At 41.3% G+C, this 19397-nt stretch overlaps 3 protein-coding genes across 9 annotated transcripts; all 3 read right to left on the bottom strand.

The window, feature by feature from the left end:
* Positions 1-644: 644 nt before the first annotated feature.
* On the bottom strand, positions 645-2317 carry gadd45ga (growth arrest and DNA-damage-inducible, gamma a). Its single transcript, XM_085909691.1, has 4 exons — positions 2180-2317; positions 1988-2089; positions 1683-1893; positions 645-1455 (listed from the first exon to the last, which is right to left on the bottom strand). The coding sequence occupies exons 1-4, from the start codon at positions 2230-2232 to the stop codon at positions 1342-1344; spliced, it is 480 nt and encodes a 159-aa protein (XP_085765817.1). The 5' UTR covers positions 2233-2317; the 3' UTR covers positions 645-1341.
* Positions 2318-4110: 1793 nt separating this feature from the next.
* On the bottom strand, positions 4111-10306 carry creb3l3l (cAMP responsive element binding protein 3-like 3 like). Of its 3 annotated transcripts, none has more exons than XM_085910337.1 (11): positions 10138-10306; positions 9361-9504; positions 8351-8720; positions 8024-8145; positions 7839-7931; positions 7137-7243; positions 6960-7047; positions 6809-6877; positions 6649-6733; positions 6480-6573; positions 5007-5303 (listed from the first exon to the last, which is right to left on the bottom strand). In XM_085910337.1, the coding sequence occupies exons 2-11, from the start codon at positions 9502-9504 to the stop codon at positions 5153-5155; spliced, it is 1323 nt and encodes a 440-aa protein (XP_085766463.1). In that variant the 5' UTR covers positions 10138-10306; the 3' UTR covers positions 5007-5152. The 3 variants fall into 3 exon arrangements, with proteins under 3 accessions (XP_085766462.1, XP_085766463.1, XP_085766464.1); XM_085910338.1 differs by having other exon boundaries at positions 6960-6993; XM_085910336.1 differs by lacking the exon at positions 6960-7047 and having other exon boundaries at positions 4111-5303.
* Positions 10307-10514: 208 nt separating this feature from the next.
* Positions 10515-19267, bottom strand: nim1ka (NIM1 serine/threonine protein kinase a). Of its 5 annotated transcripts, XM_085910342.1 has the most exons (10): positions 18985-19267; positions 18339-18442; positions 17515-17634; positions 15130-15200; positions 14996-15056; positions 13875-14177; positions 13674-13786; positions 12572-12693; positions 12314-12460; positions 10515-11787 (listed from the first exon to the last, which is right to left on the bottom strand). In XM_085910342.1, the coding sequence occupies exons 6-10, from the start codon at positions 14159-14161 to the stop codon at positions 11026-11028; spliced, it is 1431 nt and encodes a 476-aa protein (XP_085766468.1). In that variant the 5' UTR covers positions 14162-14177; positions 14996-15056; positions 15130-15200; positions 17515-17634; positions 18339-18442; positions 18985-19267; the 3' UTR covers positions 10515-11025. The 5 variants fall into 5 exon arrangements, with proteins under 5 accessions (XP_085766468.1, XP_085766467.1, XP_085766465.1 ...); XM_085910341.1 differs by lacking the exon at positions 17515-17634 and having other exon boundaries at positions 18321-18442; XM_085910339.1 differs by lacking the exon at positions 17515-17634.
* Between the last annotated feature and the right edge of the window lie 130 nt (positions 19268-19397).

Raw genomic sequence — 19397 nt, 5'->3', positions numbered from 1 at the left:
ACGCCCCGCCTCAATTAATGGTTCCACAGAACTAGTCACGACCAACTTCCTGAGAAGCTTTGCATTGTCTGACTGGAATACACTCCAAAGTATTTCAACAAGTTTACTCTGCTCTAATAGACGCCACACATCAATTAGTCTTTTTCCCCCACCACGCTTCCATTACGGCTTGGTATTTTAGCAGAACTAATTATATCACAGCATTTGTTGATTGTCAACTTTTGCAACCTGTTTTTTTTAAATACAGTTGAATAAGTATTCGCTCTAGCATACTCCACACCTCAATTTGCATAATTGCTCTTTAGAAAACCATCAATCCGCATATCAATAATGAGTCTTGCCCTAATAGGGGTTTCCTTAATTAATCTTTTTGCAGGACTATTAATGAGCAACTTGGTGTTGTCTTCCCAGGAGGTTTCGCATAACGTCTGCATGACTCTAGAATACACGTTGATGTGGATTGCAGTTTTTTTTTGCTCAAATAGACATCACACCTTAGTTAGTCATGTTGCATGACTAAGAATGACCAACTTGCTTTTGCCTGCCGGTGAACTTTTGCATGCTAGCTTTTGAATAGCCGTTGTTGTTGTTACCTTTTGTTAAGACGCCCAAAGCAAAAGGCTAAAGAATTCTTCAAGCAGTCATTTGGTTTCAAGTATTTATTCACAGATCATGAACAAAATGTGTGCAAATTCAAATGAATGTTGCATTGCTTTGATTGCACAATTTCCAAGAAAGTAATAACTCATCAAAGTTGAGAAAAATGTCATTAAAGTGCAGCACAAATCAAGTCTTTTGCTATGAATGTTTGCACTTGAAGAAAAAGTCCAGTCTTTCTTTCTTTCTTTCTTTCTTTTTTTCAGCCACTCTCTTCTCGGATCAGCATCACTCCCATCTGATGAGCTCCGCATTCTCACATCCACCTCTGCACAGTCTGATGCAGTCGTGCCCACGCGCCGCCGACATCTTCTCACTAATCATCGAGTGGGCCGTCATCGCTCTGGCAACGCCTCCCCCGAGTGTCCGTCGTGGTGTCCTCACGGCACACCGCCGAGCCACTCCCCCCCCCTTCACTGGCTCTCTCCCCTCAGGGTATAATCCACAACGTCCTGACCCACAATGAACTGACTGGAAGGCTGCTTTCCCCTGCACGTGGTAGCAGAGATCGGGCACGAGGGGAAGGAATGTCATGGTGAGTTTCCATCCCGGCCACGCAGCCCACTAATCCAGACAAACGGGAGGCAGAAAGGCTCTAACACCCTCGAGTGAAGCCTTGACTTTCTTTTTTTTCTATCATCATCGTCGATGCATCTTCAAGGGATTTGGGGGAGAATGGCTGACTCAGCGTTCAGGGAAGGTGATGGTGGGAACCCAGTCACACATGCTGCGGCTCTGCTCGCAGAAGAGACTCAGTTTATCCAGAGCGGGATCTTTCCATGGATTGGCACTGGGGCTCTGGAATGGGGGGAAAAAAAAGGTGGAAAATGTAAATAAATTCATTAAAACAGCAAGAGGCTATGACCTAAAAGACATTAGAAGCATTTTATGAAACTAATTACTGCAGCATTAGCATGTTGGATTGTGAGTCACAGCTAAGTGACGTCATCAGCCTGCCGGTGAGCTTCTCATTGTATTTTCTACCGTCAACTAAATTTAGAGTGAGTCAAGAGCCAAGCGCTTACCGTGACTAGGATGCAGTGGGCGTCCTTAGGCTCGCCACCTTCGTATGCGCCCACCAGATCGGCGAGGCGCTCGATATCGGTGACGCGTACCACGTTGATGTCATTATCGAAGCAGAAGGCTTGGATGAGCGTGAAATGAATTTGCAAGGCGATGTCGCACGCATGCTCCTCATCGGTGGCAAGCACGCAGAAAGCGACGCTGTCCGGGTCACTGTTGGAGGAAGGGGGAGGACAGTTAGAACTTGCATGGCAATTTATGCGCAAAAAAAAATAAAATTCCTGCGTAAAAAAAAAAAAATACTCACACATTCATGACTTTTGCCGACTCGTACACGCCGACTGTCAGGTAGTCTTGCTTCTTAGCGGCGAGCAGCAATTCTTCCAATGCTGTGCCTGCACTTTGCACCCTATGCCACGAGAAATAAAACACATTAGACAACTGCGCGCATCCACAAAATAACACCGAGCGTGCATTCAGTATGCGTTCCAAGACTCACCTTTCGTTTTGGTCCATTGTGCTTTCCTGTCCTCGAATCTCCTCAAGAGTCATAGTTATAATCCACCCGTGATCGTGAGGCAAAAAAAAAAGGCAAGTGAGGAGCGTGTATTCCAATATGGTCTTTGCTGTTCTTTTTCTCTGGCTTTATTCTGAGCTCAGAATGAGCAGAGAGAGATTTTATAGTGAGCTCGGCGTGGTTTCTCGGCAAGGGGCGGTCCTTTCCGCTCACGCTTCGCCCGGATTGGTTCACAGCAAGCCGGTCAGGAGCAAAGCAAAAGTCCCCCCCTCTGCTCTCCCCCGCCCTTCCTCACCGGCATTTACTGCTCAAGGTTTGTTGACAAGCCCACGCGGGGAAGGATTACGAACTTTCAAGAAATCACCCCCACCTCCTTTTTTCTTTGTCAACACAACCACAGTGTACAAAAAAACAGGGTTAAAAGGGACTGTTGGGGTTTGAACTTTTTGTTGTGCGCTCGCCCAGTTCAATCGATCAAAAGTGCCGCGTTGTCACTTAATGGGAAATTCCAAAAAATTGCAAAACATGTTTACGTTTTGCGTCTTGATAGGTTTTCAAGAAATGTTTTTATCACTCCACTTGCACAACCTCACACAAGAAAAACCTAAACAGTCAAGTGTTTCTTTCGTGTAATGACCTTTGGTCGTGTTTTCTTAGTGGGGGGGGGGGGGGGGGGGGTATATAAGTGTCATGCATTGAATGCTCTTTTCCCAAGACTTGTTGAAATTTAGAATGCATGCAGGGAAAGGTTCCGAGGTGACCTCAGTGCAACCTTATCCAAAGTGCAGGACTTTCCCAGCTCGGGGAATTAAGAGACTATGAATAGTAACTTTCATAAAAACCCCTGTAAACCAACAGACGTTGAACAAACAAGCATCTTTGAAATGCATATGAACGTTGCACATTGGCATGCCTCGTTTTCATGCTCTACCTGGCGAATGATAACGACGCTTACTTATTTCCGGATTAGGGCAAAGACTTCCTTATAACAATGTTTGTTCAGGGGGGAAAAAAAACTCCAGACAGATTTTTCTTTAGATGTCTTAATTTTCTCTCTCTCTTTTTTTTTTTTTTACATTAATTTTGGACCTCCATTAGCCGTTTTGTGTACTTCACTGTTGTTGACTTATAGCCATTGAAATAAATAACAAATCAAACTGGAATACCTAAATTATTCTAGAAAAATATTTATATACATAGAATACAAAAGTAGCTGTATTCAATTTATCATAGGTTAATTAATTATAATTGAATAAAGTAAAAAACAAAGGTTTTTACGTATGTTATCATTTATTTTACCCCATGTTTATTTTACCACATGGCCTATCTCTTTAGTTTTAAAAACATATGCATGCATTGTCAATTGTCAATGAGGACATATGCATGAATGCATTTTTAAGCACCTTTATCATCCCACGTTATGATTGCATGGACTGTATTCCTTTATGCAGTTTTGAGTGGACTAACATCGCCACCTTCAGGCCGTTGAAATTGTGACCTTTCCTCTACACAAACTAGTCCGGGCTTGTTGCTTCGTAATCATGAGTCATTGGACTGGTGATGAGTCACCTGCAGCTACTTCCCCCTTCAAAAAGGGCTGATGTCATGTCTAATGCATTACAAATTGTTTGCCCAGCACGGGACTGTGCAGCTGCGTGAATGTGACAAGTAAAAAGGGAATATTTTTCCATTTCTTAATTCATCAAATGGCCAATTGCTGCATGTCTCTCTCTGTTATCATGACATCATGCAGAGTGAAATGTGACTTATTTTTCCTCCTAAGTCTGCTCAGAAAAAAGTTGTCATTTGAAAGAATTGCTGGGTTGGGAGAGACCATATATGAGTGGTGTGTGTTGATTATTCAGGCTACACGGAATGGGAAAGTTTATGAAGTTCAATAAATGACGAGAGAATTGTTTTGATGCATAAAAACTTTATTAACATATACGTAAAGAGGTCCAATGTACAGAAAAGCTACAATCAGTTCAGCCTATTGACATTTCATTATTCTTTAATCAGTGCCTTTCCCCTCTTAACATCTAAAATCTCAACTGGTCATAATACAGAGCATATGCCATTACCATTTATAGTAACATAGAAATACACTAAAAATGCCTCACTGACAAAACAGCTCATTACACTTTTCAGCTCTAGTTAACTGCACAACATTTTTCTGTGCAACATTATAGTTTGCACAATTTGGACAGGTATATAAAAAGAATCGCTCCTTATCTTAACAAAAGAGTATCGTAGGGATTCGGGAGATCATTGACACAAAACAACGGAAACCCTTGTTGCAAGGGAAACACTTAATAAGTCATCTATGTACATGGCCAAATGTCCTGCAATGGCTTTATGATGCAACGGATTCAAATCATTTTAAACAAGCAGCCTACTCTTCTATCAAGCGATGAATGATGGAAGCTAATCTACTACTGCGTGGAATCCATACAATAACTATTAGTTTTAGTTTGTTGGGGGGCCTTTTCAAATACATGCTTGTATTTTAATATCCTCTTGACGGAGCATGTCCTTTTTGCCCATTGCAACATCATTAATTCTTTTTTAAAAAAAGTGCAAATAAAGTAACAGTAGTAATCAGAAGGCTGTTAGGATGACCAGACGTTTCCCTTTCTTTTTTTAAAAATACAGTGGAACAGCCAAAGTTGATACTTGTGGATGCAACCGCGCTACATCTCATCGGAACGGTGCTGCTGTAATATAACGGATGGAGGGTTCCGGTCTATCCAGTTCCCCTTGGTCCCAGGGACCTCATACGCGACAGCAGCCACCACTACGGAATCTAAGGAGCCTTCTTGTAAGCCACCAGCCCCACCGCCCAACCCCGGAGCCACTTCCGCTACCTGCGGGGCGGTGGGGTAGTCCGCTGAAGAGTTACCGTTGATGGCCGTCTCCGAGTCAGGCTGTTCCACGCGCTGGTAGTCGGGGGTGTGATTATTTTTCCCGCCCGCAAAGGTGAGGTCGACTATCTCCAGCTCGGCTTGAGGCAGCAGGTGAAGAAGATCCGCCTCGTCGTCTTCGGGTTCCAGGTAAGCCAAGGCGTCGGTGCTCTCTGACGGCAGCGAGCGCAACGTTCGGGAGATGACTGCAATTGTGAACGCAAAAACAACAGAAGAAAGTTGAATAGAGCATTTAAATCATAACACATGACTAAGAATTGGCGTCTGTTGAATTCAACAGAAGTTTTCTTTTTCTTTGTTCAGAAAACTATTTTGTTTTTCTATTGCACATCAGTTAGGTTTGTGCAGAAATGACGCACAATGAAAAACTGACTACAATAGACCCCCCACCGATTCGTGGCTAAGTTTTGTGAACATTTACAATTGTCCGTCATGATCTGTTTTGCGCAGTGACGTGCGGTGAGGTTCATGACTGGGGAGGCGCTGACGTTTATAATAAAAACAATTGAATTTGTTTTTCCCCTTTTCATGATGCCTCCCCCTTGCCTCCTCTGATGGCACTTCCTGGTTTTGTGTGCATATCAGAGTGGGAAAATCACATGTCTCTGTCAATCACTAACTTGGGCTTTGGCAACTTTGATCAAAAGGAGTGGAATCATGAGGTGGGAGTCATTGGATACAAATCTCGATTTCGTTGCTCAGTCTCACTGATTATACTTGAAATGCAAATTTGCATGATTGAAATACTAAGGGACTAAGTTATCTGTCCGGTAACTCATCTTCATCTACTGCATGATTCGATCATTTGGAGAGTTGCTATAATACATCTCCTGTTGTGTGTTTCTTCAACAAAAACATTCAGTTGTGCTTATAGTTATCACCCGTCAAAATTGAATGTATTGGATGTTTACTCATCCCTAGAAAATATAATTACAAATGTAAGCAAAATCAAATAAGGTAAATGACACCAGTAGAAGAGGTTGATATTTAAAAGTGTTTTCTTTGATATTTAAAATAGGTGAACTTGCATGTTTGGTTTATTCATCCCCCTCAAAAAACCAAACCTTGGAAGCAGAATTTGCTCCAGAAAACACAAAAATTAAATAATGATGAGTGGCTCATTTTTTGTCGCCCTCAAAACAAAGCCCGTTTCTGTTTGTTGGGCTCTTGTGGTAAACACATGTTAAATAGCCACACACACAAAAAATAAAAACACGGTGTTAAAAAGTCTTAATCACAGCGAGCTTCTCATCAAACGGCCACGATTTGCAATTCTCATTGTTTTCAATCCTCCTGCTGTGTTTATTTTATGAGCCTAATAAAAGCATAATATAAGGCCGGTGCAGTTCAAGAGTGCTTACTGGAAGAGGGAAGGTAGAGTTCCTTCTTGTCCGTGTTGCTGCCAAAGGGGTTGACCGATGGGAAGACGATGAGGCAGAAGGAGAGCAGGAACACCTAAAGGGCAGAAAGCACGCTGCGTGAAAAAAAAGGAAAGTCATTCTTTTCATAACACAAAGGACGTCCTCTCACCATGACACACGTGCTGGCCGTGGTGCCCTTCAAGGTGGACATCTTCACAATGGCCTGCAATTTCCTCAGCTGCTCGATTAAAGACCTGTGAGAAAGAAAATAGAAGTAGCGTGTGTTATTTTGTGTGAACGTGAGTCAAAGCATCATCAAGTGTTCTTACATGTTCTGTTTCTGGAGCAATTGGACTTTCTTCTGCAGCTCCACGTTGTGCGCGGTGCAGACGGCCACCCTGAGGAGGGATGACAGCAGAAGATTTCAGCGCCCTTCCCGATTGTCTTTAATTCGCAGGATGTGATTTACGTATTAATGACCTCCTCCTCCGGTAAGTGAGTGTTCTGAGAGATACTAGAGAGTAATGAGAAGTTTCTGCATTTGAATGGAGACGAAAGAGTGAGCTGGCTGTAAAACAAATAACAACCCACTTGCAAGTGTGCCCTTCATTGCTTTCAGTCTGGCTTGCATTGTAATGTACAAGAAATTTGTCACACCTGCTCTCTAAGCCGTCTACGTAGACTTTCTTCTTCTTGCGGCTGTCCTGAGCCGACTGCTTGTTGCGAATCTTCCTCCGGACCCTCTTCAGAGTCCTCTCTTCTGCCTGCGTACGCAACAACGGCATGATGACATCACCACACCATTAACACACATTCTACATGTGAAAAGTTGAACTCCTGTTATGTGCATGGTGCAACGCCGTATAAATCACTTATTTAACTGAATAAAAACGTTTGATGCCATGGAGGCATCTCATGTAAATTATTCCATGTGCTAGTCCGACAAACACATCATTAAGTCTGTCAAAAACAAGACCCATGCCGGTAAAACTAGAATATCAACATGAGCTTGGTCTGTTTCTCTCTATGGCCGTGGCTCTGAGGAATGTGACCATCTCACATGTCAGTGATGCGTAAGTGGCGTGATTCTTGCCCAATTAAAATATTCAGCAGTTCAGGCTTGGTTAAAGACATTACGTTTTGTTTGAATAAAAAAAGTAAAAATAAACAAATGTATCTTGATTTTTTTTTTTTTAAATAATGAAAATATGGGTCATTACAAATACTTTTTTTGAAAAACATGTATTTGTCACAAATTTAAAAAAAAAATCTAAAATGTTTCTAAAATTCTACAAAGTTGACTTGAAATTCCCTCTCTCTCCTTACTCGCTATTATAATTCTCCACTAACTGAGGTTACCTTTGTAAGAGGCATATGGGTGGGAATAGTGGCGCCCTCTTTGGCCAAAATCCGTTTCTCCTCCTCTGAGAGCACAATTTCCTTGAACTGGAACTATAAAAAAGTCACAATAGTTTTTGCAAATAGTCTTCTTTGCATTTTGGGATGATGGCAAACAATGGTAATAATGATCTGAATGAACTGACCTGATCCATGTTGTCGCACTGCATTGCGTCCAGCGTCGATTCCTCAATGGCAAGCGTACAAGGCAGATCGCTGGCATAGTCACTGGCAAAGTCATCTTCCCTTTCCTCAGTCACCAAATTATCTGCAGGCACAATGTGAAGAGATTTAACCTAAGAGCTAAATATGTATTCAGTATGTCAGTGAGACGAGCTACAAAGAGTTGAGACAGGTCTCAATCGCATCAGCTTTCATACAGTTGTCTTTGATTTCAGTGATATTATTGCTGCCGGGGTCTGGTAAATTTGCACTCGTCAATCAACAGTATTAAAAGGACTCTTGACACATACCCAGATCAATGAAGACATCCGTGTCAAGCTTCTCTGCCCACACACTTTGCAAGACATCCGTGTCTTCACATCTACCCCTGAGCAAAGAGTAGCTGTGATCCGCCTGGACCGTCAAGGCCTCCGGGTTCTCTTCTTGTAGCTCCTCAGCAACTAAGACAGGTTCGGAGCACGTCGGGCTTGGGTTGGAGTAGGTGGGACTGTGAGAGAGGTCGGTGTCGCCGCCCTCTGGGCTCAGGCAACCCACGAGGGTGCCATTTTCCATGCGGTCGGCGCTGCCGCTGTAGTCGGAGATGCCGCTATCGCTGCCTAATGGGGAAGTGGAGGGAAAGTGTCTCTCTATAATGTCCTCTTCTTGGAACAAGCTGAGCACCTGGGCAGGAAAGACGGGTCCATTACAAACTTATACAATTGAGACCTTACAAATTTACATCGCTCCTCTGCAGATTTTCTGACTCGCACAGTAATATATATTTGTTAGTCAATTGCGTGAGTTGAAACAAGCCTGATTATCCAATAATTTACGGCTATAATTTAAAAAAAAAAACTACAAAGGAGTCAAATGGTTCACTTCAGAGTTGCTTTGCAACCTAATCTAATTGCTGTGTAAATATGATAGACTAACGACAAAAAATACATAAACACAATTATACTTTTGAGGAAGAGAGGGAAGAGTAATGTGTTTGCAGAATTATACTGTCACCTGGTGGCGTTTTGTAGGTACTGCTAGAATTAATGAGCATTAAATTATCTGCTTGGTAAAATTAATTCGTAATTGTAATTAATATTTATATAATCTTATTGCACATTAGTAGGCAGTCTCTTTCCAGCATCACAAAAAATGACATTTGCTTTGGGTTCCTCATCAGGGACAAAACAAACATTTCAAACAAATCAATTACTTTGATCAATAAATGAATTGGATCATAGAAGTATATGAATATAACATTTCTCATTTAGATTTTATCCATATCTTATCATTTCATGACATGAAAAAGACATGGAAGCCTTACATCCTGATTGGAGTGCCACGAATCCATGAGCGTACTGACGTAAGCAAAGAGCTGGTCCTCAGATGATCCAACTAATCCGTCATCTAACTGCAGACCAAGCAGGTCTACTCCATCCATGTTTGCTTGGTCCTCTGTGATTGCCATCTGCAATAGATATATATATATATATATATATATATATATATAAAAAATCAAAACACCACCTTGAGGTTATGTCACAAAAGACAGCCAGGTAGACAAACAGAAAAACAAGACTTTATCAGTCATGTGAGGTGTCAAAGGTTTCCAGACTTTCCCATGTGCATGTTGCATCACTCGCGCAACATGACCTCATCTTCTAGTGTACCCCGCCCCCTCACGTGATATGCTTGCAATGTCAACACAAAGGCGACTTTCATCTTAACATGCAGTAAAATCCTACGAGTTAAAGCCTGAACGCTTTTCATGTTGGAATTTGATTGTGAGGCTGCGGTCGACGGGCAATGTGACTGACCACTCCCAGGCCAAACAAAAACAGGAGTATTGTATATTGATAAGTATATTGATACAATACCCAGTGAGAGTAGAATCAGATCAAGATGATCAATGACACGCATCTTTTGTGTGCTTTTAGTAAAAACTTCCATTATAAAAACGTGCTTCGATTGCAGCATACGGCGGACATGCTAGCTCAGTATCTTCAAAATACTGAAGCTTAGTATTAGCTTGAATAGCACAATACACGTTAATGTAATGAAACTTGCGGCAAACTGTTCGTATGGGAATTAATTTTCTTACCACAGAAGGTAAAATGCCACTCGAATGAGAGTATCCGAGTTTCGCCGTCTTTTGTGTTTTTCCTCCTCGTCTGTATGTTCAACCGATGCGGTCTGCCCACGACGTTTCCGGTTTCTGTGGAATACGCCTTCCAACGAGGCAAAAAATGCGTCACCGTCTCAAGGCGGAAGTGCTACGTATTACTTCTTCTGCAGCCCTTACACGGTGCATTGTGGGAAATGAAGTTTCACACGCACTTTCCGAATTTATTAGGTTTGGGGGAAAATCTAAAAATTAAAGTTCAAGATAAAAAAAAAATCAACAGGAACGCAAAGAAATGTAAACTTATTTACGTATTATAAGTGATAAACAGAGTGTGTCGAAAAGTAGACTCAAAATAAATTAAGAAATCATTTATTGGCTTTTCTAAGCAGGCCAATAACCTGCTGAACATCTCATAGAGATACATCAGGCAAGAAGGCAATCAAGCCTAAAGACATTGCAAATGCAAAGCTTATCCTGAAGACAACACATGTACGTGCATGCAAGACTTTGTGCACTCTACAGTGATTTGATTCTTATAATGGGATGCTTTGTGCTACATCATGCCAAAAGTCAAGTGTAAACCACATTCACCCGTCCAAAATGACCACAAATCTTTTAGGAAATCACTTTTCCAAATCTTGTGGATTACCTCAAATCTGTGTCAAAATATAATTCAATCAACAACATTCTCACAGAGACTAATTTCACTTACTAAATGAATAATATGAAAATAAATGCCAGATTTCATTTTACAAATACCATGATGGCCTAATGCTGGACTTTAAAGTCACATTTTTTCAAACCAAAATTCTGTTTTGCCTAATGTGTACAGTACTGTTTATAAAATTCAATCTAGCATTATCATCACAGAATCACACAGAGTTTGGAAGTGTGCCGTAAACTGCGGTAGACTTTTAGACGCTCCTTTTTAGTTTTAGTCGCTTTTGGTTCAGCTGCCTGCGTAGCTGTCTGTATACTCTCAAGAGCGCGTCTCTTGTGAGCACCATGCAGCAAGATTCTGTACACGCCTGTGATGGAACTCCTGCAGTCCTTTCCCTGGTTGTTCAGAATGTGTTCTGAAGTGATGCCGAGTGTCCCTAGAGCTGTGACTACTTCCATCTCCTCCACCGCCAGCTCAGATGGATCATTCTCCACAAGGTAAGATGGCTCCAGTTTGAAAGGCTCCAAGGGCCGTGGGAAGTCAACATGATGCATCCAGTCACTGTTCATCACCTGTTCCACAGAACAGCGATCTGCCGGCAAGGGTTGGAGGATCGCTCGGATCAGCTTCTGGCATGCGTCCGGTAGCCAGGAGGGCAACGTGAAGGCACCTTCTAGGATGCACCTCTTCAGTTTAGCCACCGTATCCGCCCTGAATGGCATGGTCCCCGTCACCATGAAGAACAGCATCACTCCCAGGGCCCAGATGTCCACAAAGACACCCACGTAGTTTTCATCCCGGAAGAGCTCTGGGGCAGCGTAAGGCGGAGAGCCGCAGAACGTGTTGAGCGTTTCGTCGCGACGGCTCATGGTGCTGAAGCCGAAGTCGCCCACCTTGACGCAAGAACTGCTGGTGTAGAAGACGTTTTCTGCCTTCAGGTCACGATGAATTATATTGTTTTCATGCTATAGGCAAAAAAACAAAAAAACACCCAGTAGATGAAACATTAACATCAATGTTCAGACAATGAGGACACACGCCAACTAGAATGGGACAAAGTGGAGAGCAGACTAGAATGGCAAAGAGGTGGTGGGAAATTATTCATACATTACAGAAATGTTTTCACCTGTTTTCTGGGTTTGGTCATGTGACCTTCATATTCTAGGTTGTTACCTGAACCCTCAGCACGTCATGTAATTTTCACTCCACAGCAGGTGGCAACATTTTAAAAGGTATTAAATGTACATGAAAAATAATGAATGAATAATGAAAGATATTCACTTTTTAACTATTGAATATAACTAAATGCGTAAGTACATTGCCTCTTAAATGTTCCCATAATGTTGCACAAATGTTCCTACTGTTTGTGAAATACACCTTTATATAAATAATATTTATTTAATATAATAAAATATATTTATTTCCTACCACTTCCTTGTTTAGGGTGCTTTTTTTTTTTTTTATTTGATTTTCTTTGCATATCATACCAACCATGTGTTTAACAGCAGACAGGATCTGAGCAAAAACAATTTTGCTGTCGGCGTCTGAAAGTTTGCCCTCTGTGGTGATTTTGCTGTAGAGCTCGCCACCACCGGCGTACTCCAACACTAGGTGTAACCGTGACAATGTCTCTACCACCTTCGCATTTAGAAAAAGGAAAGAAGGTGATGGCAGTGTCATGATATATTTCAATGCTGAATAACTCAAGATAAGAATGGGTCAATTCAAAACAGTGTGAAAATCTCCAACCTCATAGAGGCGTATGATGTTAGGGTGATGTAATTTCTCCATGCTGGAGATTTCTCTAGATAGCAGACGCTGGGTCTTTTGATCCAGCTTGGTTTTGTCAAGGATCTTGATGGCCACTTTGTCTGGGGTTGCAAAGAGAGAAGAGTGGAAAAACACTTTTTGAAAACTTTTGATTACATTTTGAAGGGAAGTTAAGCAGGGGAATTTTGGGGTAAGAAAATAATTTGGGACACCAGCCAATCCAATTTCTTCCATTGACAATCAAAATCACAAATTTTGTGTTAAATATTACTGATCGTCTTAATTTGGCCTGACCCACTCAAAAACAATCAAAATGTGCACCCTCCATCAAAACATAGTCCCTTTCAAAATGCTAATACGCTGTATTAATAAATGGTCAATAACGCACCACAGAGACTTTTAAATGAATGCACTGTTCAATTATTTAAACGAGTAAAAAAAGGCCTCAGGTAATTGAATATACAAAACGGTGCAGAGATATCTAATTGTGGATCCATATGCATTATTCAGCGTGGGTTAACCTGAATGCATCCTATTGTTAAAACCAAACAAATAATTTGCGCATAAAATACATAAAATGTTAAAACAAACAAGCACAACACACAAAGTTAAAAAAAAAAAAAAAAAAAAGCAATCTTCTGTTTTTAGATTTGCGAGTCATGTCACTTAGGAAACGAGGAGATCTCTAATCATTGTTAAAGGTCAGCAGACAATCAATTCAGTGTTGCACCTCAATCATCCCCTTGTGAGGGACTCCATCACTTATTTATGTTGAACGACAGCAAAGGGAACCTTTGGTTAGCGTTACAGCTCCATGTTCATTACCAGGACAGCAAGAGCCGGGCTTATGCAGTGTAAGTGACGTTATCTTTTGAGAATTACAGTGAAACTCCCAACTTACAAATTGTGCAAACTGTTGTATGCGAGAAAAAAATCATTGTTAGAGTATAACAAAACTTCAGTTTAAATAGCAAAATCAAGAAATAGGAGTTGAACTCAAATCATGGATGACTTCAACGTAACTGGCGAGATTTCAGTTTCGCAAACAGTAAAGGTTAACTCCGTAAATGGCTCAAGTTACCTTTAGTGAGTGCATGAATTCCCAGCTTGACATGGGAAAAATTTCCACAGCCAATCTCGCCCCGGATTTTGTAGAAGCTGATTCTTCTGCCTACTGTTAGTTCACGAACCACCCTGTTGTCAAACCAAAAAATAAAACAGAACGCAAATGTCGTGAAAAAAAGCAAGAGAGGGGCGGAAAATAGACAAATCTGAGCCTTGCCTCTCATCTTGGCACATATCTAGGTTGAGCCTCTCCAGCGGGGTGAGCCGGCGGACATTGGCGGCTTCGTCATCTGTGTTGATGTCGGAGCTGTCCTGGGTGCTGCAGCGTGTGTATTTCTGGCCGTGGTGGACGACCGCTGGGTCTCCAACAGAACTTCCCGCGGAGTCTTCAATGGACTCCCCGGTGTCGATCCCGGAAACGGAGCTGCATCCTGCGACTCCCGCGGCGCCGGCCCCTGCTTCGACACCCTCCGGGCTGCTTTCTGAGGGGCAGACGGCAGTCATCCTGCCAACGGGTGCCCTGGGTGGGTGGAGGAGGGGCAGAGGGGGGGGTTTACCTCATGGCAGTTGGTGATGAGGAAAAAAAAAAAATTCTGTTACATTGTTTATATTGTATTGTTCAAGAGTATTCCGTGCAACGTCTTATAGAAGTTCTACATTGCTCATACAAAAATGAGACTGTAAAAATATTGCTATTCAATTTCAGGAATCAGCCCCAAAAAAAAAAAAAAAAAAAGAAAAAAAAAAAAAAAAAAAAAAAAAAACCCTACACTACAATACATCTTGCTAAAGTAGCAATACAGTGGAACCTCGAAAGTCCAACACAACATGTTTCAAGTCAATGGTTGGCTAGTAGTTCTTATTTCAAAAATTGATATTTGACTTTTTTTCTAAGAAATAATGCTTGGAAAAAAAAAATGGAAATAATGTCAAGTTAATTTGTTCTCAACTAGACTGGAAATGTTCAGGCTAGTCAGTAGTCATTACGCTTTCAACTACAGGCACTCGTACAAGTAGCCAGGACCGTTTCTACAAAATGCTTAAGAACGGCCATCATCACACTTTATTTCTTTGACATCACTACTATGCTTCTTTGGTGGCATCCCAGAACTCAAAGACACATACAGCTACATGAAAAGAAACAGACTTATGCATATAGGACTTTGGATTTTCACAAAGCTTAAGAATCTCAAAATTTGGTGACATGTTTTGATGGCACAAATTCAAACTTCTGTTTGACTTTCAAGGCAGTTCCACTCCAACATCATACACATATAATAAAAATAACAGACAGTCAAGTAATGTTTATATACAGTACCAAAAAAAAAAACCACTTACCTTCAGCTATACGAGCCATTAGCAGCTGATTCATGTCAGTGTCTTCATCCAAATGTCATGCCTTAAAAAGAAAAAAACACCAAGAATAATAAAGCTCCACTGCAGCACTTTTCCCTTTGAAAGAATTGCTATACTTGTTGAATCTCAAGATGAGTCTGTGGAAGACGGTCAGTCGTAGCCTTGGATGCGTGGGCGAAGGAAGAAGCTGGTGATGGGGAAGAGGAAGCGTTATGAGAGTCATCCACAATAGAGGCGTTTACTCCAGGAGGTCAGTGTGGCTTAAAATGGGCTCATTTGAGTGTCCGAGGTTTAAATAGAACACAGATTGAAGAGGAGGGTTAGCGGGGCTGGGCGAGGGGGAAGGGGTGGAGGGGCGGAGGGGGGGGGGGTAGGAAAGTGGTAGAAACAGATGATGGTGTCAGGGTTGCAGACATTGATTGCCACAATCTGGAATAAATCGAAGACTGAGAAGTCATTATTTCAAATTGAACTCCAGACATTTATGATATTAGTAAGCAATCCAGATCACCTCCTGTGTAAAACAAACAAAAAAAGAAAGTGGTTGACATGTCCGTGCACGTCCACTGCAGGCTAACGTTGCTATGAGAGCCAGAACAAACAAGACTCACATCCTCATCACTCTCTTGCGCCAAAACAAAAGACACAACTAATCCGCTTCTTGTTTACACACTCCTTTAGGGGAAAGTCATCATAGGATTAAAATTATAAGTCACAAACTATTGCCGGTCATTTCTTAACATTAAGCATTTTTTTTTCCTGTTATATGGATCTGATCTGATAAATTGAGAAGTAGTTCAGAGAAGGAAAGATTTAATGAATGAAACATGTGACGATGAACATTTTAAATGGGGATTGCAGTTTCACCTTCTGATTGTTTGGTTCTGATCAACTTTTCATGTTTGTCACCCAGTTAACGCCGCCGCCTCTGCTGGTTGCAGTCACCTCAGTTTGTGGTTCAAAATTATCATTTGCCAACCTCTCATTTGACTGTATTCTAAAAATTTTGGCATCCTGGCAGCAAACTAGTGGGGCTTAAATAGTCAATTTATGCCACTGTACTTAAAATACCGTAAATTTAGTAGGGAAAAAAAAAAAATTACTATGTCTTTTCCTACTGTCCTCTACATGTTAATGTAAAAAAAAAAAAAAAAAAAAACAAGGCAAAGAGACATTCACTCATTCATCTCCATATTAAAATGAGCCCCATGTTACAACTATGCCACAAAATCAAAGGGTCTTTTTTTAGATGTGCAATCTCTGTGCAATCAAACACCATGGATGAATATTTCAGCATTGATCTCGGGCCACCGACGAGAACATGCATAGAGAATACGGGCCTTTTGTGCGTGTAAATATAAAGAACTGAAAGAACGAACGCCCCAGAGGTAAACACATGAGTACTAAGGGGAAATGAGATGTTCTTAAGAATTGACGCTATTCAACTGTGTTGCTGGTGTAAGCAGCTAAAAAAACAGTGGATTCACATTTGCAATAATGGTTTCAAATAGCACTCCACACCCCCAGTGAATGCAGATGAGCCGTATTCTCCACATTGTCCAGTGCTTCATCGCTCCTAAACAACAGGTTGCTTGGCAAGGGTGTTTGTCTTTATGTCAGGCTGAGGACCGAGCGCCCACCATTAGAGAGTGTGTCAAGAAAAAGAGCACACAGCGCCATGTTTGCCGTTGTGCAACGCTGCATTTAACCTGAGCAATTTTATGTTAAATACGACAGGTGGGTGGATTAGTGCACACAAAGAACGCATTAGGACAGACGTTAAATGAGCATACTTGAAGGAGCTACGAGTGCAGCTGTGGACTGTTTATTTATTGGAGTAGTCTTGATGCAACCTTAAGATTTTACGAAATTGATGGACATGGCCGGAATTTAAAAAAAAAAAAAAAAGATATTTTGGTGAGGTCTAATCAAAAACTATTTTGCCATTTAGGAGGAGGTAATGATGAACTAAATCAAAATACTAAATCAATTAAATTGGCCCAAATAGAGCATATGCATCTGCTAAAACTGAACAATCCTGCAACAGACCTTATTTGGTCAATCATCCATCAACTGTTGTGAAAATCTACAGTAATTTATAATCTCATTTGCTACAGCCCATGTCACTCACCTTTTAAAGCCACACACACTCAAAGTCATGGAATGAGCGAGTGGCAACCCCCATAATGTCTGCATCTCATGTGCACATTTTGTTGTTCCTCGTCTATGATTTATTTCTCTAAAATTTTGAAATCAAATTTGTGATTGTGGAGCATCCAGCAGATTACTTTGAACTTTATTATAAAGGATTCTGCAATCCAAGGTGTTCCAGAAGTCTCGGGCACAATCATTTTTCCAAATATTTAATGCCAAAATATGCCCTAGACTTCTGGAACATCTTTAGACTAACTGCTAAAATTTCCAATGACCACTCGTGACGGCAAACAAATAGTGCGCCCTTGCCCTTCATTAGCCAAGAAGTCGAGTACGAGTCCATTCACCAGGTGATTTGTCTGAGAGTCCCGGAGGGAGTTTGCGCGTTGCTGCTGAACACACTGCTAGCATCAGCAGCCTCTTCACACACTTGAACAGTGGAAAGCACAAGAGCCCATCCACCACAGCTGTGGATCAAAAATGAGTCACAGTTTCCATTTTAGGCACACTGTTCCATTTGAACAATTTTGGATTTACTTTTCCTGACTCAATTGGATTTGTCTGTCTTTTGCCCGTGTAGGTTTTCACTCATTCTGACCATTTCACACCACAGGCATGCATCTGGGCGCAAAGGAAACACACACACACATTCAGACGCTGTATAAGTGCACTTGAGTAAATATAGACACAAAAGTGCTCTTGCAAACACACACATGCAGCAGGTTCTCCTCACACAAAGCTCCCCGTTGTGTTAATTGAGATGCACAGTTGACAAGGATTGAGAGCTCAGCAGTGCAACAATGGAGACTATACAGAGGGGCAAGCCCCTTTGTGGAATCCATAATGCAAATATGACACATTGTCAAACTGCACAGTGAGTGATGACGCTCAAGTTTTGAATTTGATTCATAAATTCAGATTGTATAAAATTCCAGCATGATAAACTTAAAATTTATCCCAAAATTGAAAAAAAAATCTCCCCAAAAACTAATGTGCTAGAAAAAAAAGGAAATAAATCCATAATTGGCATAAAAAATACATTTATGGACATACAAATGATTCAAATTTGCTGTTGACCAGTATTATTGATCAGTCTAAAGTATTGAAAATGGCTTGCTTTGTTTGCAATGTTAATGGTAATAATGGAACAAACTTGGTGTTTTGGGGTCACCTGAAAAGCAATGATTTTGGAGGTACGAGGATTCCGTCCAACACCAGCAATATGTTAGTGGTTGCAGCTTCTTCACTGACGTCCAAGTGATTTCCCCAATAGAGCTGTAAAGAAAAAAAGAAAAACATGACTATCAAAATCTGTGATGAGGAGCCAACCGACTGCGACTAAAGTGACTTTTGTTTTGTTTTAGAGTTTACGTAGTATCCCATTGTATTCTAAAGTTGTTACAGGTGGAAGACAGCATGCACAATTGTGCATAATCAACTCATGCAAACTTAAAAGGTATTTTTTATGCATGTTTTTTTTTCAAATATTTTCTGTGTTTCGTTTCCAAAAATATAAAGAAAACGGTTATGGAGTAGACTTGAAGCCCATCGGGAAGCAACAGGTGCCGGAGACAAACTCTGCTAGCTAGTAAATCACAGTTATCCTCAATTAGATTAGTAGAGTGTGCGTGTGCCAGGCGATGACAAGATCACAGATCTGAACAGCAACATAACTCGACAGATGGTTCATAAATGTCTGGGCGATTATACATTCATCTGAAAAAAAATTATTGATTTCACACGGTGTGAAAACACAATTTTAAAAGTGCATCACTTTAAGTGATTTGGCGTTCAATGAGTCAATTGTTAGCACCTACTTGCAGTGGTCGTTCCCCGTGATCCACCCTGCTTCTACTAAAAACACAAACTAGATTACGATCTTAGTGGGTCCACAACAGCGGTTACCTTAATGTATTTGATGGGGAAAGCTCCACCGAATCTCTCGAAAGATCATCTTGCCAGACGGATGGTGACATTGACCGCCGCAGCTGCTACCCGGGTGGATTCTGTTGTCAAGGGGAAATTGTTTTGAGCGACTGCCGACTGAGCCAATCAGAGGAAGCTTTTGGATTGTGACGTTCGGTCATTGGCCAATGACGAGGTGGGAGTTTCTACGGGGGCGGTCTGACCGATGTAGTGGGCTAAGGACCTCCCTAACATGAGTTAAAATCTCAAAGTGCAGAAAACCGCTTTATAGTAACTAAACTTCGAGTTTCTTTGTACCTCACAA

Source organism: Syngnathus leptorhynchus, chromosome 4, assembly GCF_054491065.1.
Source record: "Syngnathus leptorhynchus isolate UIUO chromosome 4, UIUO_Slep, whole genome shotgun sequence".
In the NCBI taxonomy this organism is placed as follows: Eukaryota; Metazoa; Chordata; class Actinopteri; order Syngnathiformes; family Syngnathidae; genus Syngnathus; species Syngnathus leptorhynchus.
This window is presented reverse-complemented; position numbering and strand designations above follow the sequence as displayed.

Bases quoted from the DNA above. Each gene is read 5' to 3' on its own strand.
- gadd45ga (XM_085909691.1), bottom strand. From the start codon at position 2,232: ATGACTCTTGAGGAGATTCGAGGACAGGAAAGCACAATGGACCAAAAC. The intron at 2,090-2,179 runs GTGAGTCTTGGA...CTCGTGGCATAG, and splicing joins ACAATGGACCAAAACGAAAG to GGTGCAAAGTGCAGGCACAG. The intron at 1,894-1,987 runs GTGAGTATTTTT...TTCCTCCAACAG, and splicing joins TCGGCAAAAGTCATGAATGT to TGACCCGGACAGCGTCGCTT.
- creb3l3l (XM_085910336.1), bottom strand. From the start codon at position 9,504: ATGGCAATCACAGAGGACCAAGCAAACATGGATGGAGTAGACCTGCTT. The intron at 8,146-8,350 runs GTATGTGTCAAG...TTGTGCCTGCAG, and splicing joins GGATGTCTTCATTGATCTGG to ATAATTTGGTGACTGAGGAA. The intron at 5,304-6,479 runs GTAAGCACTCTT...TCACAATTGCAG, and splicing joins ACTCTACCTTCCCTCTTCCA to TCATCTCCCGAACGTTGCGC.
- nim1ka (XM_085910341.1), bottom strand. From the start codon at position 14,161: ATGACTGCCGTCTGCCCCTCAGAAAGCAGCCCGGAGGGTGTCGAAGCA. The intron at 13,787-13,874 runs GCAAGGCTCAGA...GTTTGACAACAG, and splicing joins GATATGTGCCAAGATGAGAG to GGTGGTTCGTGAACTAACAG. The intron at 12,694-13,673 runs GTAACTTGAGCC...TTGCAACCCCAG, and splicing joins AATTCATGCACTCACTAAAG to ACAAAGTGGCCATCAAGATC.